At 50.9% G+C, this 23,531-nt stretch overlaps 1 protein-coding gene across 10 annotated transcripts in view; it reads right to left on the bottom strand.

The window, feature by feature from the left end:
• Positions 1-825: 825 nt before the first annotated feature.
• Positions 826-23,531, bottom strand: part of PTP4A3 (protein tyrosine phosphatase 4A3) — a 169,284-nt gene continuing 146,578 nt past the window's right edge. For all 10 annotated transcript variants that reach the window (XM_073329998.1, XM_073329999.1, XM_073330005.1 and 7 more), the window contains 3 exons: positions 12,050-12,180; positions 9,756-9,830; positions 826-7,757 (listed from right to left, as the gene is read on the bottom strand). In XM_073329998.1, coding sequence (XP_073186099.1) covers positions 7,640-7,757; positions 9,756-9,830; positions 12,050-12,180 — 324 coding nt within the window. In that variant the 3' untranslated portion in view covers positions 826-7,639. The remainder of the gene's footprint in view (positions 7,758-9,755; positions 9,831-12,049; positions 12,181-23,531) is intronic.

The raw sequence follows: 23,531 nt of genomic DNA, 5'->3' as shown, positions 1-23,531 counted from the left end.
GGAAAGTGCTCAGCACCCACTGAACACAGCGAGAGGATGGCTGCTCAGCCCTTCTGAAAAAACCAGGCACCTTTCATTTTAGCTGCCTAAAAATGGGTTTAGGAGCCTCCCTTTCTACACCCACATTTGGAAATCTTGGACCACGAAGCACAAAAAGGCACAAAGCTGTTTTTTCCCCCTTCTTTGCAGGTCATCATGAGGAATGACTCAGCCAAGGAGCTGGTGGGAGGAAGTCAAAAGCAAACATCCTCTATCCAGACCCGTGCAACTGCTGAAATGCCGCATGCGCGAGGGGCAAGGCAAAGACAGTCCTGCTTTGAATCAAGCCACTGAAATGATGCAGCAATGTCAGGGGTGAGAAGGAGAAACGGCAGATCCTCTCATCTGTTCCGTGTGTGTGTGGGGGAGATATTGCTCTGGTTGGCCGTCAAAAACTGTCGCTACTAGCCAGAAATGGTGGCAAATGTTAGAGATAAACAGGAAAATCTGGTTTCAGAGTAGCAGCCGTGATAGTCCGTATCTGCAAAAAGAAAAGGAGGACTTCTAGCACCTTAGAGACTAACCAATTTATTTGAGCATAAGCTTTCGTGAGCTACAGCTCCCTTCATCGGATGCATGTAGCTCACGAAAGCTTATGCTCAAATAAATTGGTTAATTTCTAAAGTGCCACAAGTCCTCCTGTTCTTTTTGAGGAAAATCTAAGCACTTTTTCTGCTTGATTTTGTTAGTCCCATCTAGACAATCCTAACCCCAGGCTTTAAAACTGCATCTTTAAGACGCCATCCCTTTTCTGTACAGGTATTCCCCACCCTCCCTCCCACCCCCAGCTCTGCTCCACTCAATCGCTTTTACTTGCAAGTAATGACTGTGCAGGCACAAAGATTTCCTCAGAGAACTTCTGCTGGACTGACCCTTCTTGACCAGCTGAGAGCCCGAGACATGAGAACCCTCCCCGCTCCCTGACCAAAACCATCGGGGTCTCGTACACAGAACACCACTCAGCAAAAGGAGGTAACAAGTTCCGTCACAGGAGAGAGGTGTCTATCAAAAACCAATGACAGCAGCTAAGGGGGGCATGGTTTTGCAGTGACCTGGAAAACTGGGCACCATTTTAACACACAGAGGCCTTCAGAGGGAGTTCACAATACCAATCTTCAAAGCAAGGCGGAGACAGCGGTCTCCTGTCACATCAATTCTACATGTTCCATGATGCCAATGGAATTGATTCTGATTTATCCTGTGACTTGTCCCCGTCCAGCCCCCTCCAAAGAGAACGCCCCCCGAGTTCAGATCCCACCCCCCAGTACAGACAAGAGCCACTTGTTTCAATCTCTGAACTCTTCATGGGGGTGGGGGCGGCACAAAGGGGCTCCCATAACCGAACCGGGTGGAGCTCTCACACTCCCCCCGAGGAGCGTACCAGATCCAAACCCATTGCCACTCTTCACTATGCCGTGCCACCGACCCACACTGAATGCCCTAAGCGCTCGTGCCGATGCACATCCCTGCTCATCCTGGGCCGCAGTGCCGTTACCCTGAGGATTAGGGTCAGGAGGGGAGGGCGAGAAAGCTACAGGGTGCAGTATTCTCGCAGGCCCGTCATGTGATGGAAAAGAGGATTTATCAGCAGGGTACATGGATTGTACTAGGGGAGCAACATGGCTGCAGCCTGCTGTGATCTGGGGGTGTATGGAGACACTCCAGGCATTTTGGCCAAGAGGCCCAAGAACACCCTCCCACCACCCCTGGACGAAAGCAACACTGACGGGGGTTAACTTTGCAGCCCTCTAAAGTAACTCATGATACACCCACGAGGATCCCTGTTCCTGTCCCAACCTGCCAAGGGCTCCACATGTAGGGTACAATCCTGCTGCCACGGACTGCAACAGCAGTTCACGATTGACACCCTTCTCCTCCATGCCTCGCCCCCACCCCTGCCCAGTCCCCTATCGTGCTGGCTTCTTGCCCAGGTGAAACGTGCTAGTGAAGTGGACTGGAGGAGAAATGCCAAGGGAGTTCATGGGAGCTGGGTGGGTGTCCCACAGAGAGCAGGGGATGGGTTGGGTGGAGATGTATGTACTCCTAGGACATGGGGCAGAAGTTAGGAGAACCTACAATCACAGTGCAAATACCCTGTGGCGACAGCATCTTTTGTGAACGCCTGCAAATAAACGCTCCAGGAGCAAACCAGAGAGAAACAGAGCATCCAATCTGCATCAGTTAAACACCAAACTTAATCCCCTCCGGGCTACTGCTGCAGCAGGTCTGTCCCATCTCTAACCTCTCTGATACTCAGCAACACACTACTCTCTCCTACCCTGCGCGGATTTGTAGAGCACCCACTAATGTCAGGTTAAACCAGGATGGGGATTTCTGTGCCCTGGATTCTGACAGTGGAGAACCACCGTGGATGTCGCCATGTGAATTTAAGGAGCTCCTTTGTGTGCAGAAGTGTATCCCCTAGCATGGAGGATCCTGGTAGCAAATCAAAGACAGGGCTGGTGAGAGTGCTCTTACTCTACACTATCTAGACAGACAGTACCTCAGTGTCGTCTCACTTCCATCTAACGGCAGTGACCTTGTGGGAAATTCCTGCCAAGATCCAGAGGCAGATGAGAGACGAGCTGCTGGCACAGAAACACAGCCCTGCTCAGGGGCACTGTGAAAGCGGCTGATTGCTCAGTGTGGTGCAGACCCGAGGTCACCAGTGTCTCCCAGCAGCGCACAGTACCAGCTGGGGGAATAACGCTACTAACCAACCCCTTGGGCCTGGCCTCAGCGTGAGCATCCTGTGAAGTGCCGGCTGTGACTCAGGAGGTGGCGTTTGGGGTAGAGGAGAGGCAGCACCGGAGACGGTTTGCGAATAAGTTACGCAGCATGAAGTCATTAAACCTACACAGGTTCCTTGGCAGATGCCAGAAGAATCTATAAAGCCTTCTTCACGAGATCAGACTGGAAGCTGCAGGGCACAGATTTGCAGGAGTGGCTGGTGACTGTCCAGTTTTAGGGGCCCAGAATTTGAGACTTTCAATGGTGCCTGATCGTCAGCACTTTTTGGAAGTCAATGCCCCTCTAAGGCAGCTCAGGTTGGGCACCTCAAAAGCAGAGCCACTCAAGATCATTGTTGATCATCTGGGCCCATCCACGTGTATAGGTTCTGTCCTACGTTTCTATTACTGACAAGGCGCAGATGAAATCAGCATATGTAATCCCCATTTATGATCCCCACGGGACAGTCATGGAAGATTCTACAATGATGAGTTACAATCACAAACTACGCAGAGGGGCCGAGTCCTTTCCATTCATTCATGCTGGCTTTGTGCTTGGCCAGCATGGCAGGTGAGTGGGCCCGCACGCATGGGCTACATTTCCAATTCGGGATGCAATAAGCATGAACAACTTGGGTTGGCTTCCCCGGAAGGAAGGTTTTGCACTGTGGATCTTTTCTCATCATTTCTTTGTGTTCTGCTCAGGAGGGGGGAAGTTTATATTCTTCTTTCCCTTGGCGGGGACTTCCAGCCCCTGTTCCTTGATAGACGAGCTGCAGTGCCCTGCAGTGCTTGGAAATGGAGCTGATGAGAGAAGAAAGGCCGGAGGATTCGTGGAAGGCAAATATGTTCCATTTTTCATCCGTTAATTCCTGCCCTTGCAAGAAGAAAACACATTTTGAAAAGCATGTTGTGATGGGTGTTTAAATACATCAGTTCTGCCACTGGACAGCCGCCCCATAAGCACACCCAGCGGTGTTTATGATGTAATTGTCGCCATGTGTTTACACACACCCATGCTCCAGCGTGCCTGCGTTAAGGATTTCACTTGGGGGAGGGTGTGTGCAGGGTCAATGGGTTGTGCTGCCGCGGAGCACGTCAAGGCAGATTCCAAAGCCAAGCCAGGCGCCGACTCCGAGGAGGAGTTTGAAGCACGCCCAGGGCACGGGTGACCTTGCAGGCTGTTTTGCTTGGAGTACTTCTGGCATCAGCGCCTCTTTCTAGACTGGAGGGTTCCATCTTTACTGCTGGCTGCAGGGCAGCAGGAGAGGTTGTGGGCTGGGCTGGGGAAGATGAATTGCTGAGCCCATCCACGCTTCGAATGCCCGACAAGGAGGCGCCTGCTTACAGAGATCCTGAGCTGGAACCCAGGCGAGGTCAAAGCCGATAGCACTGACAAACTGGGAAGCATACAGCAGTGTACAGGGCGGAGGGAGGGCAATTTGCCCCCTTACCCCCAAGCTTGCCCCCAAAGTTAGAGGGGACAGCGGAAGAGGCATGACCTCTCCTCTTGGACTGACCCACGCAGAGGGGTTGAGTTGGCACAGCACCGCTGAAGCCGTGCTCACACCGGGCCAGCACGTTCCATTCTCCACCGCACAGCAGGGAGGGTGTAAATTGGCCATCTTCCATGTCACATGGCCTTAAACAGCAGGGAGCATCCGCGGGCCATGCAAAGCGTCCTCGGCAGCGCCTGGGCATGCTCAGAGAGCGACTCAGGACAGCGGCTGGGTGGAGAACTCCCTATCGCTAGGTTCACCAGAGCCCCACAAGAAAGCACGTGCAGTAGCGACCCAGAGATCCCGTGGGCGGTGTTCCTGCATCTCCCTCCCCCACAAACACTCCTTGCATTGCAGATTCGTCTGCCACAAGGGAAGGTGGCTGCTTCCCGCCCCAGTTTTAAACAATCGCTAGTTCCTGGATATTGGGGGCAGGGGAGATAATGTGGGGCTGGCCAGCTCATGGCAGAACCTAGAACAGCCAGGGGGCTGGGAAGGAGGGAAAAACCCTTCCCTGGGGCTGCATCTCTGAGAAGTGTCACTGAAATCCCTTTAGAGACCCCCTTCCCCAATTGGCTGGTGGTTAGGGAAAAGCAAGCCGGCAGTGAGTGATTTCTGAGCCTGGCTCCTTTAAAGGAGCCTTGTTCTGAGCTCGGAGAAATGCACAGCCACAGGGTAAAGCAATGGCACGGGCCATGCCAGTCCTCACCACCGGTGAAGAAACACGGGGCCCTATTCTTCCCGACACAGAAGGGAGCCATATAGAGAAGGGAAGACTCCAGGGGTTTCCAAGCTGCTCTCCCTCCCCATGCCCACGGGGGAGCACTGCACTCCCCAAGCCCAGGGGCACTGGGTCAGAAGCAAGTGGCACCTGTTTGGATGTGCCCATCTCACCTGCCCCTTCCAATCAGAGCAGGCTGCCCACATGGAATCTCCCCTTTCTTCAGGCACAGGCTCCCCTCCGCTCACGGTGTAGCAGAGAGCCCTTAGAAATGGATGCAGGATTTGGAGGAAGAATTTCTTAATCCTTCCCCGCCACAGGACCTGCATGCAAGAGATTGGCCTTTCCTACCCCCTCTCCAAACCTAGAACCCCAGCGACTTTCATGCAGATTAGCAGGGGCAGCTTCCTGGAGGACACCACCACGTAGCACTCCCCTAACACTCAATGGCTGCTTGGCGCTTTGCATCCATCCTCCCAGCCCCTCTCATCTCCTCTTTCGGGACACGGACACACACACACGTGACGTGATGGGCACAAGCCACAGGGGAAGCGTATGACGGAGCTGTGATTGTGGGCACTCGCTGTGTGCTCTGCCCGCTAGCCCTCAGCGACGGCATCCGAGCCAAACGCTGCCCACGGCAGCACCCGTTCCCATCATCACACAAGCAGCACATTAAACAGCTTCCCATTTTGTAAAGCTTGTGCATTTAATAAAGAGGTAAGAGGTGACAGGACACACGTGGGCAGTGCTCTAGGGAAGCTGACACCTGCAGTCCAGGAGAAGACCGGCCACTTGCTCTCCCCTGGATTCCTTAGAATGGAGGAAGGGGTAAGACAGAATAGTAGTACCTTTCTGCGGAGGCCCAATCCCCGGTCCCCCTACAAATCTGGGCATCTCTGCCGAAGCAGAGTTCTGGAGTCACCGCTTCGCTGGACTGGCCTCCTTCTCTAACCGAGGTGCTCCCCTTTCTTGGGTAATGCACTTATGCAGGCCATGTGTGTCAAGGGAGAGGATCTCAGCTCATTTCCCCAAGCTGCCGGGGGAGCCTGGGGTTACAGCTGCAGCAATCTGGAGAGAACCCAACATCTCTTAGCCCCTTGCATGTTGTTTCCCCGAAGGCAGTGGTACCTAACCCCAGCCATGGGTCATGGCCAAAGGTGGACGTCACCGCGGAGGGCTGGCTACCCGAACGGGAAGCTGCTGCAGCAGACGCTGTGCCAAGGGGAAGATCAGACCCAGACAGAAGGGAAAAGATGACAAATTTCAAGAGCAATATCACCACCTGCCCCCTTGTGCTCTCCTGGGGTTCACTTGATGTAGGAAGCTGCTCAGTCTTCCAGCCAGACGGTGGGTTTCAAGGTGAAACAAGCAGATCCTGGCTAGTTACACTAACGCTGAGCCAGACGGGAAACTCCTACGATCCAAAAATGAGACCGAAATTTCACATACTCCCAACTCCCTCGCACGCTTCGCCTCTGTGACATCAAATTGTCCGGCTGCCCCTTCTCCCTCCCTGTGAGCCCCGGCACCAACCCAGTCCCAGAGTCTGTATTTGGAGGGTGTGAATATGCTCTGGGATGCACCTGTCCAACAGCGGGCTAGCATCCACACCTAAGCCCCTCTCCTCCCAGCTAGAAGACCCTTTACTGGCCACAGCAACGCACTCCCCTTCCATTCCCAAACCCCCTCACCCCCGTGTACAACCCACTCCCCCAAAAGAAGACCATTTGATTTCAGAAGGAGAAAAGGAACTCTTGGGCCAGGTTCTTTTCAGGCAAAGGAGGGAGGTAGCTGGGCGGGGGAAGAGAGCCCTTGAGATCTGAATGAACTGAGTTCTCTGCTGTGGAGTTAAGGTCCCACGAGACACACGGGGGATGTTCAGCGCAGGGCTGGAATTCAGCCAGGGAGCGGCGTTTGTACAGTGCCGTCTCCTCCCTCAACAACACTCTGCCCCAGGTGACTGACTGGAGCCAGCTCTACTGAAGCCCTTTAGGGAAATAAAACAATCCACTTGCTCTGGATGCTACGTGCCCCACTGGGACACGTAACAGTGCTGCCCTAATGAAGAGCAGCACAGAGAGAAGAGAGAGGGAAGAATGTCTGTCACCAGAGAGGAAACCCAACCTCAGAGCATGTCCTAACCCCCGATCCAGCAAACCCAGTGGAAGGGGCTGGCCCGACAGAGCGTATTTGACACATCGCCAGACTGCGGCTGTTCACACGCCAGGCAGCAGGCAAATTCTCTGCAGCTTTTCCTCCCGCAACCCATCCCCAGGGCAGCACGGCATAGACAGATCTCTTCCTGCAGGTGGGTTCAGATGGTTTTCACTCTCAGTGCAAAGAATTCAGATCAACTCAAGCTCCGCCTGCAGGTGGGGAAGGGGTGAGGAGGGGGAAGGGAGATTTTTTGGGGTGGGAGGAATGATGGGCTAATTCTCTGTTCATTAAAACCAGGAGCGAGATGCCTAACCATCTTCCCTCCTCGACCTTAGCTGGCCAGGGGTGCAGCGATTCTTTAAAGAGAGAGCACCCCATTTACAAAGAAAGGTCAGTGCCACTTTGTCCAAGCTCCCCGCAACTCCACCGTCCGACCCTGCGTGCCCGCATGTGTGTGTCTGTGCGTGTGTTTTGGCAAGAGGTTGCTGAGGTTACATGATGCAGCATTTGTTCTTGTGGTTGTGAGGGTCCTTGAATCGGAGTCTCTGCTTTGGCCGGTATTTTTCCAAGTACATTAGCTGCTTGCTGTTGATGGCTCCTCTGCGCTTCCTGGAACACAAAGAGAAAGCCATTAGTGCTCCAAGACTGGGGAGCGTCCGAGAACCAGCCCTGCACCCCGGCACTCTCTGCCTCCCGCTCATCTCTCAGTGTCCAGGCAGAACCCTGGAAGACTAACAGGCCCAATGGCCAGCAAGTGGCTGTAGAGGCTCTGGGGGGACACATCACGCACCTCCCAGGCTGGGCGTTCGAAGCCAGAGAGGTTGCTGCTCAATTAGTGAAGCCAGAGGGCAAGTTCCTAAAAGCTGCATTTCTCCCCTGTCCTCCCTCTTGCACTCAGCTGTGCAGCAAATCCAACTTTGACTGCAGGAGGCCTGCGTGTCTGCAGCTACACTAACCCTGTTACCTGGGGAGTCAAGAAATATGGGATGGAGCGAACTCCCACAGGCTGAAGTTAAGCAGAGGGAAATTTAGGCTGAACAGTACCCTAGCGGGGAGATCTAACAGGCTGTGGATTAGCCTCTCCCAAGGAAATGGTGGGAACCTCTTGGCTCTGGGGCATTTAAAACTGGGCTAATACCGATAACAGACTATGGAGAACTCAGGGCTGGCTCTGCTAATTGGCTCTTCTATTGCTAGTCCCCGATTTACCCCTCCATTTTGAATTGCTCTGTTCTACATACACAACGAAACCTTTCCAATGAAAATGGAGTGCGCCTGAAGGAGGAGCCTGAGCAGAAATAGCTGAGTGGGACTCATCATCTGGGGCAGGAACTGGGGATCAGACCATAGATAGAGACTGACATACTTGGTGTTCATGGAAAACCTCTCTCCCTCCTGCAGTCATAGCTGGCATCAGAGAAAGGGGAAAGAGAATAATCCCCATTTTTGCAGTCCTAAATGGGAGCTGCAGGGCATGGACCAGAATATATTATGAAGACTAGAGTGGGATCGTAGACGAATATAGAAACAGTGGCTAACAGCAAGTATCAGCTACGAGAAAGGTCTATTATAGCCTAGGCTGACTTATGACCAACAGAACGGTCAAGAGTGGAGTTCCCAGGAGCGAAGAACGCCAGAGAGCCATACAGCCCTCCCCACTGCCCTGCCCTGCAGACCGGCTAAATAGAAACGTCTGTCATGAAAAAAAAACCAACCAGTCACAGCACGTGCGAGTTTGGTCAACTTCTTACACACACACACACACACACACACACACAGTGCATGACCCTCGCTGCTTTCCGCGCCTGCCTTCTGATTAAGATGATTGTTGGTCTAGAAATCAACTTATCCATTCGTCTCCTTCCTTCCTTCCCTTTAGCATTTAGTTATTTTGCTGCCCAGGACCTCTGCAATCTTTGTTACATTTACCGAGTAGCTGTCAATGCAGCAGAACTGAAGGCGCAGCCCTTCGCCTGGGGGATCCGAGCTCTGCTAATGAACTGCTCAGGACTCCAGAATGAAGTCTGCATTAATAGGTCACTAGGAGTTTAGCCGACTAATTATTCCCTGATCCCTCTGGCCCACAACCACCAACATAGCGGGGGAAACAGCAACTGATGATGAGCAGCAAAAAAAGTGGGCTGGATCTGCTCAGCTCTGGCTACCGATTTACACACACAGACTCCCGACAGACAGCTCGACCCATGGAGCACAGGCCAGCCGCGGGGGGAAAGCAAACAAAAATATAGCACCAGGTTTGTTTTTATATGAAGGTGGTGTCTAATTTAGAGCTAGGAGGATGACAGGCTTCGTTCCCTCTCTATGCAGCCACCAGGCGCGTGAGACTCATTTTCTCCATCTCCTGCCAGTTCAGGGGAGGATAAAGCAAGTTTCTGAAGGTTATTTCACCCTGCTTCCACCTAGCCGCTCAGAGGAGTTCACAAGTTCATGCTCTCCCGGCCCCCTGGTGCGGCTCTGAAACAGGACTTGCCCCTCTCGTGAGCACCAGTGATTTATTCCCTGGGGCACGCCATGTCACTCTGGATATTTTACACTGTCAATTTGCTGCTTGGCACACAGTGGAGGGGTTTATTCCAGGCCACTTACTGTCTGATGAACTGAATGGCATCTTCATACTTCATCCCGCTCTCAATCAGAGCCAGGGCTACGAGAACAGGAGCTCTGGAAAGTAATTACAAGAGGAGTCACTTCCTACTTTAATTAAAGAAATGCCAACAGTGATAAGAGCCTTGAACAAAAAGCACCGAAAAACTCATGGACTCTTCCCAAACCTACTGTCATCACATCAACAATCCCCCCCACGCTAAACCCACAGCACCATGAATGCACACACAAAATCAACGGGTTATACAGCACGCAGAGATCACACAGAAACAGACACACTTGCATCCAGCTTCTCCTACAATAGGTTCCCAGAGCAACCCCCAGCAGCACAGTTATAGTGGTGTGTTCACTGCCATTTCCCACCACATAAATTCTGGGTTTCAGGCTTTGTCGTTTGGCCACAAAAATTAACTCGAGGTTGGAGCTCTGAGGTGCAGCATATCCATGCCTAGAGAAACGATGCTCCTTTTAAAGCAAGGAGGATAAAATAAAGAGAGGACAGAGCTTACACCTGTCTACTGCTCTCCCTATAAAACACAGCTTTGATTTCAGAGGAATTTGGCAAATGATTTTCAAGTAGATTACTAAAGGAAAAAAACCAAACAAACCATAAAACAAACAAAAACCAAACCAGACCGAAGTGGACTAGATACAAAGTGTCTGAAAAGTGGCTTCTAGTTTTAACGGGGGGAGATTTTACAAGCCACGTTTACATGACAGACCTTAATACAACCTAGGTCGTTGTGACACTCCAGTATGTGAATGATACAGGATTCCAAGAGCATATTAAAAGCTGTTGCAGACGACTGTGTGACAACCTGCACTTGGAATCCTGCTTTGTTTCTGGGGCGGGTTTTAAACCAAAAGAGAGATTCGTTCCCAGACAGGGACCAGGATCGAGAAGCCCTGCAAGGGAATGACAGATCACATCTCTAAATACAGGGAAGAGGTATAAAGTCATCACTCTCTTTAGCTTGCCCAGTTTTGGCCAGGTCACTGATTTATGTAGTGCCTGCCTTTCTTTCCCCAGGTACCTTAAAGGGATTTAATAAGTAATGGAGTGAGCAAAATGAACAGCTGTTATGCACGCCACCCAGCCAGACCATGGGGTGTTGGGCTGTGATCTTCAAAGCCACCTCATGGATTCAAATGCCCAATTCCCATTAAAGCCAAGTGGGTGGCATCTGGGAGCTGCCACCATTGTATTTATTTAGCCACCCAAACTGAGAAGCCAGGCAGAGCCCATGGGCACGGTCAACTCCCGCGGAGGGGAAGCCAAGCTCAAAGAGCCCAGCATAGTTCCTATTTTGCACACCTGCGGTGAGCGATCTCTCATCATGGTGACTCGTAGGCAGAGCTCAGAAGAGTCCCACCCCCTTCCCCACTATTCAATCTGGCCCCTCCGTGCTTCAGCACAAGTTTAAATCCCATGGACTTCAATGGGATGTACTTCAGTGGTTTGCTGAATCAGGATCCTTCTATGATTCTATCCTAATCTGCTTCAGCTGAGGACTGGAGACTGCTCATTAACACACACACACCCCCTGCTCGGCCTGGCCACAGCTGCTTTAGGTAACTTGCACTGAGGACAAGTGTGAGGCCCAGCTGCTCCCCAAGGACGCTCTCTAGATCACACCTCGCCCCTTAAAGAGCGAGGCTGTCGAGCTGAAATCCAGGGTGTTTATAAAAACCCCTAAGGAGTTGAGCTCTCTTCCATTGTTGTGTGCAGCGTTGTTGTAGCTGTGTCGGTCCCAGGATATTAGTGAGACAGGATGGGGGAGGTCAGATCTTTTACTGGACCAACTTCTGTTGGGGAAAGAGACAAACTTTCAAGCTTGAGTTGTTCGAAGGTTTGTCTCTTTCCCCAACAGAAGTTGGTCCAATAAAAGATTTGACCTCCCCCATCTCGTCTCTCTAACCTGGCCTGGCTTCTCCTGCCAGCGTCGGAACTTTTACAATCCCATTTTCTTGTTAAAAGATTTTTGTCCCCATCCTGTGTGGCTGCATGGAAGACCCTCCCCAAACAAGAAGGGGCCCTGACAACACAGAGGCCAAGATGAGTCCCATCAAGCATGGTCTGATGATACGAACAGCCCTGCCAACTGCACAAAGGAAGAGCTGGGAAAAAGAGGGAGAATTTACCTTCTCTGCAGCTCAGTAAGCTTCAAGGGACTTAGCAGTTCGTTGTAACAGGAGACATCTCCCTTTAACAAGATATTTAAATCTAGCTGTTCTTCCTAAGGGCAGCTCCTAGCTCCTTTCGAGCCCTCACTTACCGGCCCAGGCCAGCCACACAATGAACTGCCACACAGCAGCCAGGGTCTTCGCAGAACTTGGTTTTCAGCAAGTTGAGCCAGTCTTCCACTATTTTGCTGGGGGGAGGAGCGCCGTCATCAAAGGGCCAGTCCTAATGGAAGGGCAGGTGGGGGAAGGGGAGGGAGAGCAGTTAGCAATAGATACATAAAGTCAGAATCTTACAAACCAACACAGTGGAGAGGAAGGCACTTGAAGCTTCCGCCAATCTCCCATTTCCCCAGGGCTGTATTTCTAAAGCACAGCATCCTCCCTACAACAGAAGGAGAACTGGGCTGTTCCTGTCTGAGATGCTTTACCTCTCTCTGTGACTCGGTTTGCTCAGCTGTACGAGACACATTGCTATGGATTACTACCAGACAGTGTGACCTCGTGGACAGAGAACTGGACTGGGACTCAGACGAACTGGGTTCTATTCCTAGCTTTGCCCCTGACCTGCTGGGTGACCTTGGGAGAGGCACCTCTGTGACTCAGTTTCCCCCTCTGTAAAACGGGGATAATGATACTGAGCTCCTTTGTAAAGCACATGGAGATCTACTCAAGAGAAGGACTGGGTCAGAGCTAGTTATGATTATTTCTAGCCTCGCAGGGGTGGGGCTGCGAGGCTCGTATTTACATGCTCTGAAATCCTTGGGTGAGCTGCTGTAAATGTTTAGCAGTAAAAGCCACACACAGCTAACAAGGGGCAACCCGAGTTTCTTAGCAAGTTAAACCATAAGGGAGCCTTTCCTGCAGGGGTAACTTTACAGCACTGACCGAAGAAGGTAACAGACGTGGCTTTCAAAGGTTCATTTCTAGGGTATGGCTCCATCTCCATGTCTTATTGCTTTAGCTAGTGACAGCGGCCAAGCTCCTGCCTCCATAAATTCAAAACACATGCGGGGTTTGGCAGATGTTGCAGTTCACATGTTTGAGCTGAGTGTGGGTGGGAACAGTAACTGCTGGATCAGACGCTGCCAGCTACAGCCACAGGGAGTGGGAACTCGGAGGAAAACAGACTTCCTTCCTGAGCCAAAAAGTTACAACTTCCGAAAGGCCCCCGCCAACCCGACCACCGAAAGAGAGCCTATGAGCTGGCCTGTGTCCCGGAGACTGACACCCATCAAAGCGCAATTAAGCCACCAGTGAAAGGCCAGCCCTGCCCTCTTTGGGAAAAGGGCGTGTAAGGTAAAAAGGACAGTAAAGCTAAGAGGCTTCTAACCACAAGGGAGATGGATACAGATAGTGAAACCGCAATATTGCCTCGTTTAACTTGAAACAAGCACTCCCTGTCCCTACCCCCCACTGCCTGTTCCTGGCTAAACAAAGGAGTTGGCAGATTCAATCTGCTTTGCAACGGCTCGGACGCTGAAATAAAGAAGCCCAGCAGACAACACACATGCCACGAAGCAGAGGAAGCAACGAACCCACAGCCTTCCCGTCCCACCACGCCCCAAGCAGCCACTGAGTGTAGCTAACAAGTCATTTACTGACATGTCAATAGTCTGTGGACTTTGGGAGATCAGGTTACAGCCAGGGGCCAATGGCTACTGATTTCAGACACCCAGCTTGACACACCTGAAAGAGGATTAATTTTTAAGGGCCGAGGGAGCTCAACCCTCCCTGGAAGACAGGGCCCTCTAAAATGCCTACAGTTTGGCAACAAACATTGGGGCCAGCCAAAATCACGACTCCCTTTTGGAAATCTCATTCGCGAGACATGGACTGGGCTGTCTACGTTGCCCAGTAAGACATCAGACTAGACATAAGGTGTACACTGCTAACAGTGAGACCATCGACCATAGGGACAGCTTACCTAGGGACGTGATCTCAGTCTCTTGAAGTCTTTCTACGGCCATGTCTACACTCCCACTTTTGTAGGTATAACTTAGGTCGCTCCGGGGTGTGAAACAAACACCCGTGTGCCATAAGTTACACTGACAGAGGCACAGTGCTATGTCAGCAGGGAAGCTCTCTCCCTTCGGCACAGAGCAGCGACTCGAGCGATCTTACAGGGGTGCAGCTGCGTCAGTAAAGCGGTCCCGCTGTAAGTGCTCTAGTGTAGACACGGCCTAACAGATCTGCTCTGGCTCAATCACGAGTTGCGGGCGTGGCGCCGGATACACTGGGTGGAGCGCTCCGGCCTTTCTTATGCCAGAGGTCAGACTCGGTCAGCAGAAGGCTCGCTTTCCGGCTTTAGCCTCTAGGAATCCAGAAAGAGGCTCTGGCCCTGGGCGCATGCCTGCAACAGGCAGGATCTGGCGAGAGCCAAGACCAAGGGCTTTTCACACCGCTCAGTTCAGGGTGACAGAGAGTCAGGTGAAGAGCTGGCGAGGGTGGCAGGGCAGACACGTGCCAGGGATGACCCTGACCCATACGAGGGTGGCCATGGTGTGTCGGGGAGGTAGGTGTGCTGCGTCCCTGCCAGGCTGCATGTGAAGTAACCCTTGTGTTACACTCAAGCTAACCTGCTGCCTTCCCCACGCTGACCTCAACCCCCATAAGGGCTAGACACACAGGTTACCCTCCCAAGCGTTTGTATCACCCACAGAGAAACGAGTAGGCAGGGGCTGTGAGCTGGGATAACTGCTTCTGATTGGCTACAAGCGGTCTAGGCTACAACATCCTCCCATCCTGCCTCACCTGTCCCCACCCCACTGCTCGTTTGCCTCAGCCGCCTGTTATCTTGCAGGCTCCAGTCACACAACTGACGTTGCATGGGTGGACTGTTAGAGTCGGCGGTGCTCTGCATGGCCACAGCAGCACAGGGTCAGAGCCCTGGACCACAAAGCTCTTTGGGCACTGCCCAGGCCTGGCTGAGGCCTCTATAGCCAATATCAGCAATAAGGCAAAGTATGGCCCAGGTTTTCCCTTTCATTACTGGGTTTAATGCATAATCATTAGCAAGCTACAGAGGTGAGAATTAGCATTACAATTATTTCCCCAGCTTTAGCCACTCAGGACACGCGCCATTAAGCAGGGAGCCGAGACCGGCGGAGCAGCGTGTCGGGCAGCAATGTAAGTTTACCATGCAATAGCCCAGGATCTGTATCCAACGGGTTCTGGGGAGAGTGCTTAGACAAACAGCTACTTATTAGATGTGCGTGGCATTGGAACGGGCAAATTCCCACTCTGAGTGGGCACCGCGGACAGGGCGCTTCTGCGCCAGGAAGTAGGGGGAGCTCCCGGCTGCTGAAACGTGAGACCCACTTTTCCCACCTCACCCCTGTTGGGGCCCCCGGCAAGAATCCTGACATGAGCTGATAGGGTCTAGCTGGCCCGGGCAGGGTCCAACTGCACAGAATGAGCAGTGCAGGGGGAGGAGGGATTGGAGGCCACAGGGCTGTTCTTTGGGGAAGGGAGTTGTGGAGCTTTAAGAGTGGGCTCTTCTGGTGAAAGGCCTCCCTCCTTGGGGGTGGGGGGAAGGGTCTGATGATTGACGCGACTCAGTGCCTTCTAAGCATTAACAGATCAAACTGCAATGTGCTGCCCCCATCCCTCCACCTCATCCACACCCCTCTAACTATCCCCATCTGCATAGCAGTCTCAACCCAGGCTCCTCCCGTCTGTCTTTACACTAGGGAATCTCACACCTTGTTGCTGGTTTCAGAGTAGCAGCCGTGTTAGTCTGTATTTGCAAAAAGAATAGGAGGACTCGTGGCACCTTAGAGACTAACCAATTTATCTGAGCATGAGCTTTCGTGAGCTACAGCTCACACCTTGTTGCTGCTATCGGCAAAGATCACTGTGCACGGGGCTCCTTGCCTCCCTCCATCCTCCCCCACCAGCTCCCTGTGCGCCTCCCTCCTGTCCCCCTCTATTTCAGGGCCTCCCTCCAACCCCCACTTCCCATACCAGGACTCCGAGTGCCTCTCCCAATTCTCCCCACATCGGGGCTCCTTTCAGTTCTTCTGCTTTCACCCAGATCAATAGGGTTCTGCCCACTGGTGCCTACAACCTTCCCTGACATTTTGGAATTGACAAGTTGAAAGGTTACCCCATTGCAGACAGACGGAGAGAGAAACGCTATCCACCTGTGAGCCAGGCGCCCGCAGTACAGAATTACCGACCATGCTCAGTGATGACTATTTCATCTCAAGGACGATTAGGGGGCTAATCCCAGATGCTTCAGACGGCCCCCCCTCCATGGCACGAGCCCTTCTGATCTGTTGCGTGGGTGGTGGCGGAACACAAGAGCTAGACACTGGTATGTATGCCTCTCCGTTAAAGCCCGTCAGCTCCTTCACACTGACCCAAAATACCCCTCCCCCCACTGCTATGTGCATCCCACACACTGGACCATGGATCTGAGGCTGCAGGCAACAATGTATGTAAAATACACAACTCCTGTGTCATTTCCAGCTTTCCGCTCCTCATTCTGCCTCAATTTCAGGGCATGGCAGGTCCTCCTATATTCATTTGGATAGGATAAAGGCTCTGATTGGTCTGACTCACATGAGCAGGGTTGACGCCCCTAGCAAAGTGGGCTGTGCTAGGTCATTCGCGGGCGCATGTGTGTGTATGTAAACTGCTCACCACATCATTTACAACTCTCCCTCCCCCACTGGGGCAGACTGTTTTCACTGCACACCCAAGTGTAACTGAATTAAAGCTTTAGGCGCCTCTAAACCCCACCATCAGCAGGAAGGTTTAGAAGCACACTTCCCAAGAGATTTACAGTGCAGTCCGACTCTCCAAAGAGACGGGGTGGCTGAGAATTGCAGAAATGACTCGTGATTTTGGGGCGCCCAACTTCAGGCAACTTAAAGGGCTCAGAAAGTGCCAACCCTCTGGCAATCAGGCCCAATGAAGCATCTCAAATCACGCACCCAAAACAAGCAGCCACCTTTGAAAAGGAAGATGCGCAGGTTTCAACAAGGGCGAAAGAGAAGGACAGTGGGGGTGCAGAGACGAGACTGAGACCCCGAGTTGGCCTGTAGAACCTTGACTCCTTGATATGCAAGGAAAAGAGAATCCAATTTGATTCAGCAGTTGTCTAAACGCGAGTTTGCATTGGTTTAGTTGTACGAGTGCAAACCCGTGTGGATGCTTTTTTGGTTCAGAGCAGCTTCTTTTGGTCTCGTTGAAATCTGTTTCTAACTGACAAGCTAAACTGAAATAAACCTAGCTTATCTCAGAGTGTCCACACAATCTTTTGCATTGATTTAAGTTAAATAGGTTTAAAAGGGATCATACCTTTAGGTGAACTGATGAAACCCTGGCTATAGACAAGCCCTCAGAGTCCTGAATATGTCTGCAAGGCTGCTGGGTGTTCTGTTTGTAAATTATTCCCACACAATACATGGGGAAACTCCAGAATGCTATTTCGCCAAGCCTATTTCAAAGCAGAGTGGCGCTGAATCCATCAGGCCAAAAGCACAACAGGCTGGGGCATTTTAGGAACACAGCACTGTGTATTCAAATAAAACAATGTGTGGCAGATTTTCTTAAAGCATTTTGACTCTTAAAAGGAGCATCTCTTTTAATTTAATGGGCCTCCAACAGTTAAAACCCCAGGCGGTGCTTCCAAACAAAAACTTGCCCACAAATGTTCAGACAGACTTCGTAACAGCTTTGACTGCAGACCAAACATTGGCGGAAGTCTGTTCTGCAGCGAGCTTGACTCACATAAGCCCTGACCCTGAAAAGACTTGCAACCGGGCATCTAACTTTGAACTCAATGCAGCTGCGCACATGTTCAACTCAAAAGCATGTGCACTGATGGAGTTTAGCCCAGCTTTGTTCACTCTGCTATTTGCCACATCCCCTCTGTCATTTTCTCCCCTCTTTCTGAGGTATTTATTCCCTTCACTCTTTTACCAACCCTAGTTTCACTGCTCCTAAACTATTTTACACACTATCCTCAGCTTGACATTTCTCTTTTCATTTGTTCATTCTATTTTGCTTTCATACCACTGCTTATTTTTCCCTTTAGTCTTTGTATTCTTTCAATCTGATGGGGTTTTTCCCCCTTTACCAAAAGTTTCCAAATAAACTTTTATTAAATTGTTTTGTTTTTTTGGAGACTGGGGGAACCCACACACACGCCAACAATTTTTCATGATAAGTTCTGTTTTCAACAACAGGACAAGTTTCTTCAATATGTTCCAACCAGATTTGTCACTAGAGAGCTCCAGTATAAAGTCAAAGCCTATGGGAAGACGATGTGTTGACCTATATGAAATACACATGCCTCAGAGGGTCTATGTATAGTGTAATAACTTCATTCTGGTGGACTGGTCTATATGGAGGGGGATTGGTGACCAGTCTAGGGAGACAACGCAGTCCAGTGGTCAGTAAAATGGGCTGGAGTCAGGAGATTTGGAGCCTATTTCAAGCTCTGCCAGTGACCTGCTGCATGACCCTGGGCAAGTCACTTCACCTCTTTCCCCTCCAGCCCTTGTCTACTGAGACTGACAGCTCTCTGGGGAAGGAGATGCATCTCGCACAATGGGGCCTTGATCTTGGGTGGCACCTCTAGGCACGAGTGTAATACAAAGACAATGTAATATATCTACTTCTGGCGTTATGGCACACTATGGGCTGTAATGTATGAAGAGCACCCACCCCGAGGAGCAGAGTACAGAAACATTACTCTGTGCCAACGCAACATTGCAAATGCAAACGACATATGGTGCAGCGCAGAAAGAATGTATGTGGGCATTAACGCCTTGTACTGAAGTCATCACTGATATAAGATGATAAAAAACCCTTGAGGCTTTTTTTTGGTTTGTCTAAATCAATGATGCAATTTCAACTACCCACTGGCCATAGCTGGAGAATCGGTGCTCTGTGCATTAGGGAATCCTGCTGCCTGAGTCATCCCATCTTTTGTGGAGGGTTGCTGTGCGCTTTGAAAGCACTTTGCCTCCTCACCATGCCGAGGAAGCTGAAGTTCAGGGATGGATACTGACCACGGTGCATAACGTAAGGCTGTTAAGCCTAGAGTGATCTGGGGTTAGAACTAGTAAGTGTCAATCATACTCATTAGGCTTTAGAAAATTGGGAATAGTGGACTGAAAAGCACTTACCTCTTGCAGAAATTCTGTACATGTCTTTGATCTGTACAGCACATGTATAACTCCGAACGTCCCTGACTCCCTGGGAATGAGCATGATGTGATTAGAACGGTATGTACGGAGCTCACAGGGGGCCCCGAAAGGCCTGGGATGTACTGGCACCCTCTATCTCGCTGGGGAAAGGTTCCCAACGTTCCCGGCCACGTCTCTCCTCCAAAAGAGAATCAAAAGCCTCTTAAACTCCTGCTTGCATGTCGTGCAGAGCGTCACATGCGGGCGAGCTTGCAGAACAAAGATTTCTGCTCCTTCAGAGACGCACCCAGTGATCTCAGCACACTAACAGGTTTGCATTGTGCAGCGCAGGGCCCGGGTCTGACCGGCGCAATACCCTGATTGCAGGGCCTGGTGATCACCGCATCCGAATCTGACCCAGAACCAAAGCACCCTGCAGATCAAGCCCATTTGTGCTTACTGCAGTCGCATCATTTTCATCAGTTTTCTGAGACTGCTAAGACCATGGGACGCCCTCAGGCTCTACAGATTCAAAGATGGGGCATTCCATCTCCATTTGAATGGCCAGTATCAATGAAACCCTCAGCCAAGCCACAACCGGACACCCATGTCCAGGGACGTTAACATTTGCATACTGCTCCAAACAGTGACTGCATATGGAGGTGCTCAAAAGAGAAGAGGTTCACTTAACCGTGTGTGCGCACAAGGGCTGTGTGCACTGTGGTATATGCGTGTGCACTCAACACGCCCCATCCCTTGAGCACCCCCAGCCGCAGGCACTGGGAGAGCACTGCAGTAGCAGAACCCGGACATGGGTTCCCCAGGGTCATTGTGTGCCTATAACTCAGAAGCATGCAGTTTATGCACCCTAAAATATATATGAGGCAAGTTACATTCAAGGTTGTCCTCTGCATTGTATAGGTCAGCTCTGCCTTCCACACCCAGTGGAAACTCTCTGTGGTGCAGACCAGTACTAGGCAGGCTCTCTCGCCAAAAATGAAGCAGAAATGGACTGAGCTGGAGCGTATACGGTGGGGAACAGGGACCGAATGCTGTACAACATCCTCACTTAACACAGTTGGATGGGGGAAAAGATCACTGCCAGTCCCAATGAAAGTGGGCAGCTGCCTCTTTCCCTAAGCCAGGCAGGCTGGGAGAGCTGTCCGCTCTGTGATAACTGCTCCAGTGTTTAAAAGGGAAAGCTGCGGGAAGCTTTAAGCCTGGTGGGGGAACTGAAACCAAAAGGGTTTGGGACCTCCCACTCCAGCCCCCTTGCTATTTATTCTGCCTTTTTATGGGCCGCTGATGGTGACATCCTAACCAGCTGGTTCTGCTCCCAGCTCCATTGTAGGAATGCTCCCCAAGCAGAGCAGGGGCACCTGCATTCAGCTGGCCTATGTTACATAGCTTAATGTGTAAAACGCACAATTAAAAATGCTGCTGCTGTTGTGAACTTTGTCTGTTATACCAACGGGACCCAAGGAAGCCCAGGGTACAGATCTGCCTTTTCTAATTCACGATTTGGGCAAACAAGCTAGCTAGCTAGAGATAAATGACACCCAAACATACCCCTTTTCTCAGTCTCCCCCAGCTCCTCCTGGTTTTACTTCCAAATCCCTCTTTTGCCCTCATTGGCCAGCCCTCAATTCTGGTTTAGAAGTGGACTGAGTGGCAGCTTCCAAGCTCCGAGTCATACAGCTCACTGCTTATTGCCTCCGGACAACACACGGTAGTCCTGAGACACACACTACCCCTGTCCTGGTCTCCACAGGCCTGCCAACGGGTCACCCACAGAGTTCTCATGCAGCCGCGATCGCCTCAGACATGCAAGTGCAACCTGTGAGGATCAGGAGTCCTGGCATGAGACGCTCCAGTCACCGTGGATGAAGATGGAGTAGGACACGCCAGGACCTGTCATCTCTCCAGTCACATCTGTGTGCTATCAATAAGGGCTCCTTGCCATCTGCTTTGTTTTAAGTAAGCCAGGCGAGCAGCCTTCACGCTAGCTGCTAATACGGCTCTTGAATGTCAGTGTCACAGGTGGGGAACAACATTCCCTCTAACTTTTTCCATCCACGTGTGGAATGAATTTTGTTATGTGCACCATATCAAGGTATGTGCGGGATATGCACCACCAGTAGAAACAAAAACCCTAGATATCATATATATTTTTTAAAAGTTACCATAGGAATGATTACTCCAGCCAGGACAGGTTAGGAATTTTAGAATTCACCACTCCAAGAATTAAATTTAAGGGTAGGAGAAATAAAAATTATGAAATGCATAGACCAGTCAAACAACTCAAGTAACAGCACTCTGAAAGAATAAAATTACAGAGAATATATGTGCATGGCAGGAAGTACCAAGAAGTAACAACACCACCACCACAAGTATGTGTTGGGAGGTGAGTGTGAAAGACAGAGACACAGAGTGCATATGTGTGCACGCGTGCGTAAGAGAGAGAGACGTGCTGCCCCTTTAAGTAGATCGGCTCTCGCCAGTCTGAAGCCTGCTTGTTCAGACACAGCGGCAGCCGCCAGTAAGCTCCTCTCTGCCCTGAGCCCTGTCATGATCCCTGCACCGTGGAGATGGAGTACAGGGGGGAGGGGGACACCCTGATATCAGCACCCCCCCCTCCCCACTCTGCACAGCAAGCGGGAGGCTCCCGGGAGCAGCTGGCCAGGGGCTCCAAGGCAGAGGGCAGGAGCAGCGCGGCAGTGGTGGGGAGAGGCACCTGAAGTGCACAGCACTTGATAGATGTTGGGCGGCCACACAGCTTAGAGAAAACACACACACACACTCTCTCTGCACCCAATGTGCGTACATAACTCAGTGAGAGCTACCGTTTGTTCTGGAGAGAGAGGACGTCCTATGGCTCTTATTGTCTCAAGCACACTACCGAGACAGAGAATTTAATAGATTACCTGGCAAAGAGACCTGTTAGAACTCTGGCATGTTACTCTCATGCCTGACCTCATCTGCAATTATTTATGATTAAAGACACAGCCTAGGCAGTTAGAAGATCTATGCCTGTTTTTTTGCTGACTGACTGTCTTGAGTACTCTCTAGCTGCATCATGCCACTGCTGAGAGAGCAAAAAAATAAAGCATAATTTTCATACCCTCTGGATGAGATAATACTAGTGGGTAACATAAGCAGCTTCGCTTGTGTCATGCCCTGAGGAATGGAACCTTTAAAACCCTGGATGCTTTATGGCTCCCCGTGGGGGTCATATTAATACCATCCCCACTCAACTTGATTCTGCCTTCTTCCCTTTCCCAATTTTGAGTATGGGGATCCCCGGCAGCAATCTGCAGTCTGAATTGTGTTTATTTCAGTAGGACATTGGGCGTTACCAATGATGAGCTACAGGAGAGGCCAGATCTGCGAGGCATATCATCAGTTCACAGTACAGAGGTGAACGTCCACATTTTAAGAAGTGGCCTCTAAAATGGGATACTCAGTTTCTGAGTGCTCAACGTGAGACTGTGGCTTGGATTCTCAGAGTGGCTGCTGATCGCTAAGGCCAAATGAAACCAATTGAAGTAGTGGGTGCTCAGCTCCTTTAACCAAACCTACCTGCCAGAGTTTCCAGCTGGATTCCAAAACTACCAGGACTGAGCGTGGCCAACTCTCAATACTTTTGGGAATCCTCGCACATTGTCTGTGGGCATTGGGCCTGCCTTGAAGGCCCTGGATCTAAGCAGGTACCAAACCAAATAGCTTGAACCATAATGACCTCAACTAGAAAAACAGGCTTGTAATAAGAACCACAGATGGGATTGATCCAAGCTCCCGGCACCTTGCATAACAAGGCTGTTTCCCAAAATCCCAGCTCTGAACACCCACAACGTTTGGGAATTAAGAAGGGCATGCAAACTTTGCATCTCAAGTCCATATCTGGAGGGGAAAAGGAATAAATAAGTCATTATTTCATATGGCAGCCTTCGAATGCTGCAACTGACACAAACCCCAGAAAGTCAATAGGTCCTGAAGCCTCCCCTTTGAGAGGGTTTTTCTTTCCCCTGTAATTAAGAGCAGTTAGATTTACTTCCAAGAAAAATTCAGGGCTTTGCTTTTTCTGGAATTGCCCTCTTGTTAAAAACACCTCTTTCTTCTCATGCTGGTTTGGAAGCTCTCCTTACAATGCTCTGACTAAGGAGATGGAATTTTAGCTTTATTGGGTGAGAAAGGCTCAGCTGCCATTCCAACAGCTCAGACAGCTGCCAAAGCCACACAACCGGGACATTACAGCTAAATTAAAAGCTGGGCCGGCTTTAAATGGCTCCATGATGCCCTAAAAAAAGAACTAAACACACAAAGCCTAAATAAACTGTCCTCACTGTTACCTTGCTCCCTTTGCGCATAAAGAATGCACACATCCTCAAGGATGTCTTTTAAAGGGGAAGCTTGCTGATCCTTAAAGCTGTCTCTG

Source organism: Lepidochelys kempii, chromosome 2, assembly GCF_965140265.1.
Source record: "Lepidochelys kempii isolate rLepKem1 chromosome 2, rLepKem1.hap2, whole genome shotgun sequence".
NCBI lineage: Eukaryota > Metazoa > Chordata > Testudines > Cheloniidae > Lepidochelys > Lepidochelys kempii.
This window is presented reverse-complemented; position numbering and strand designations above follow the sequence as displayed.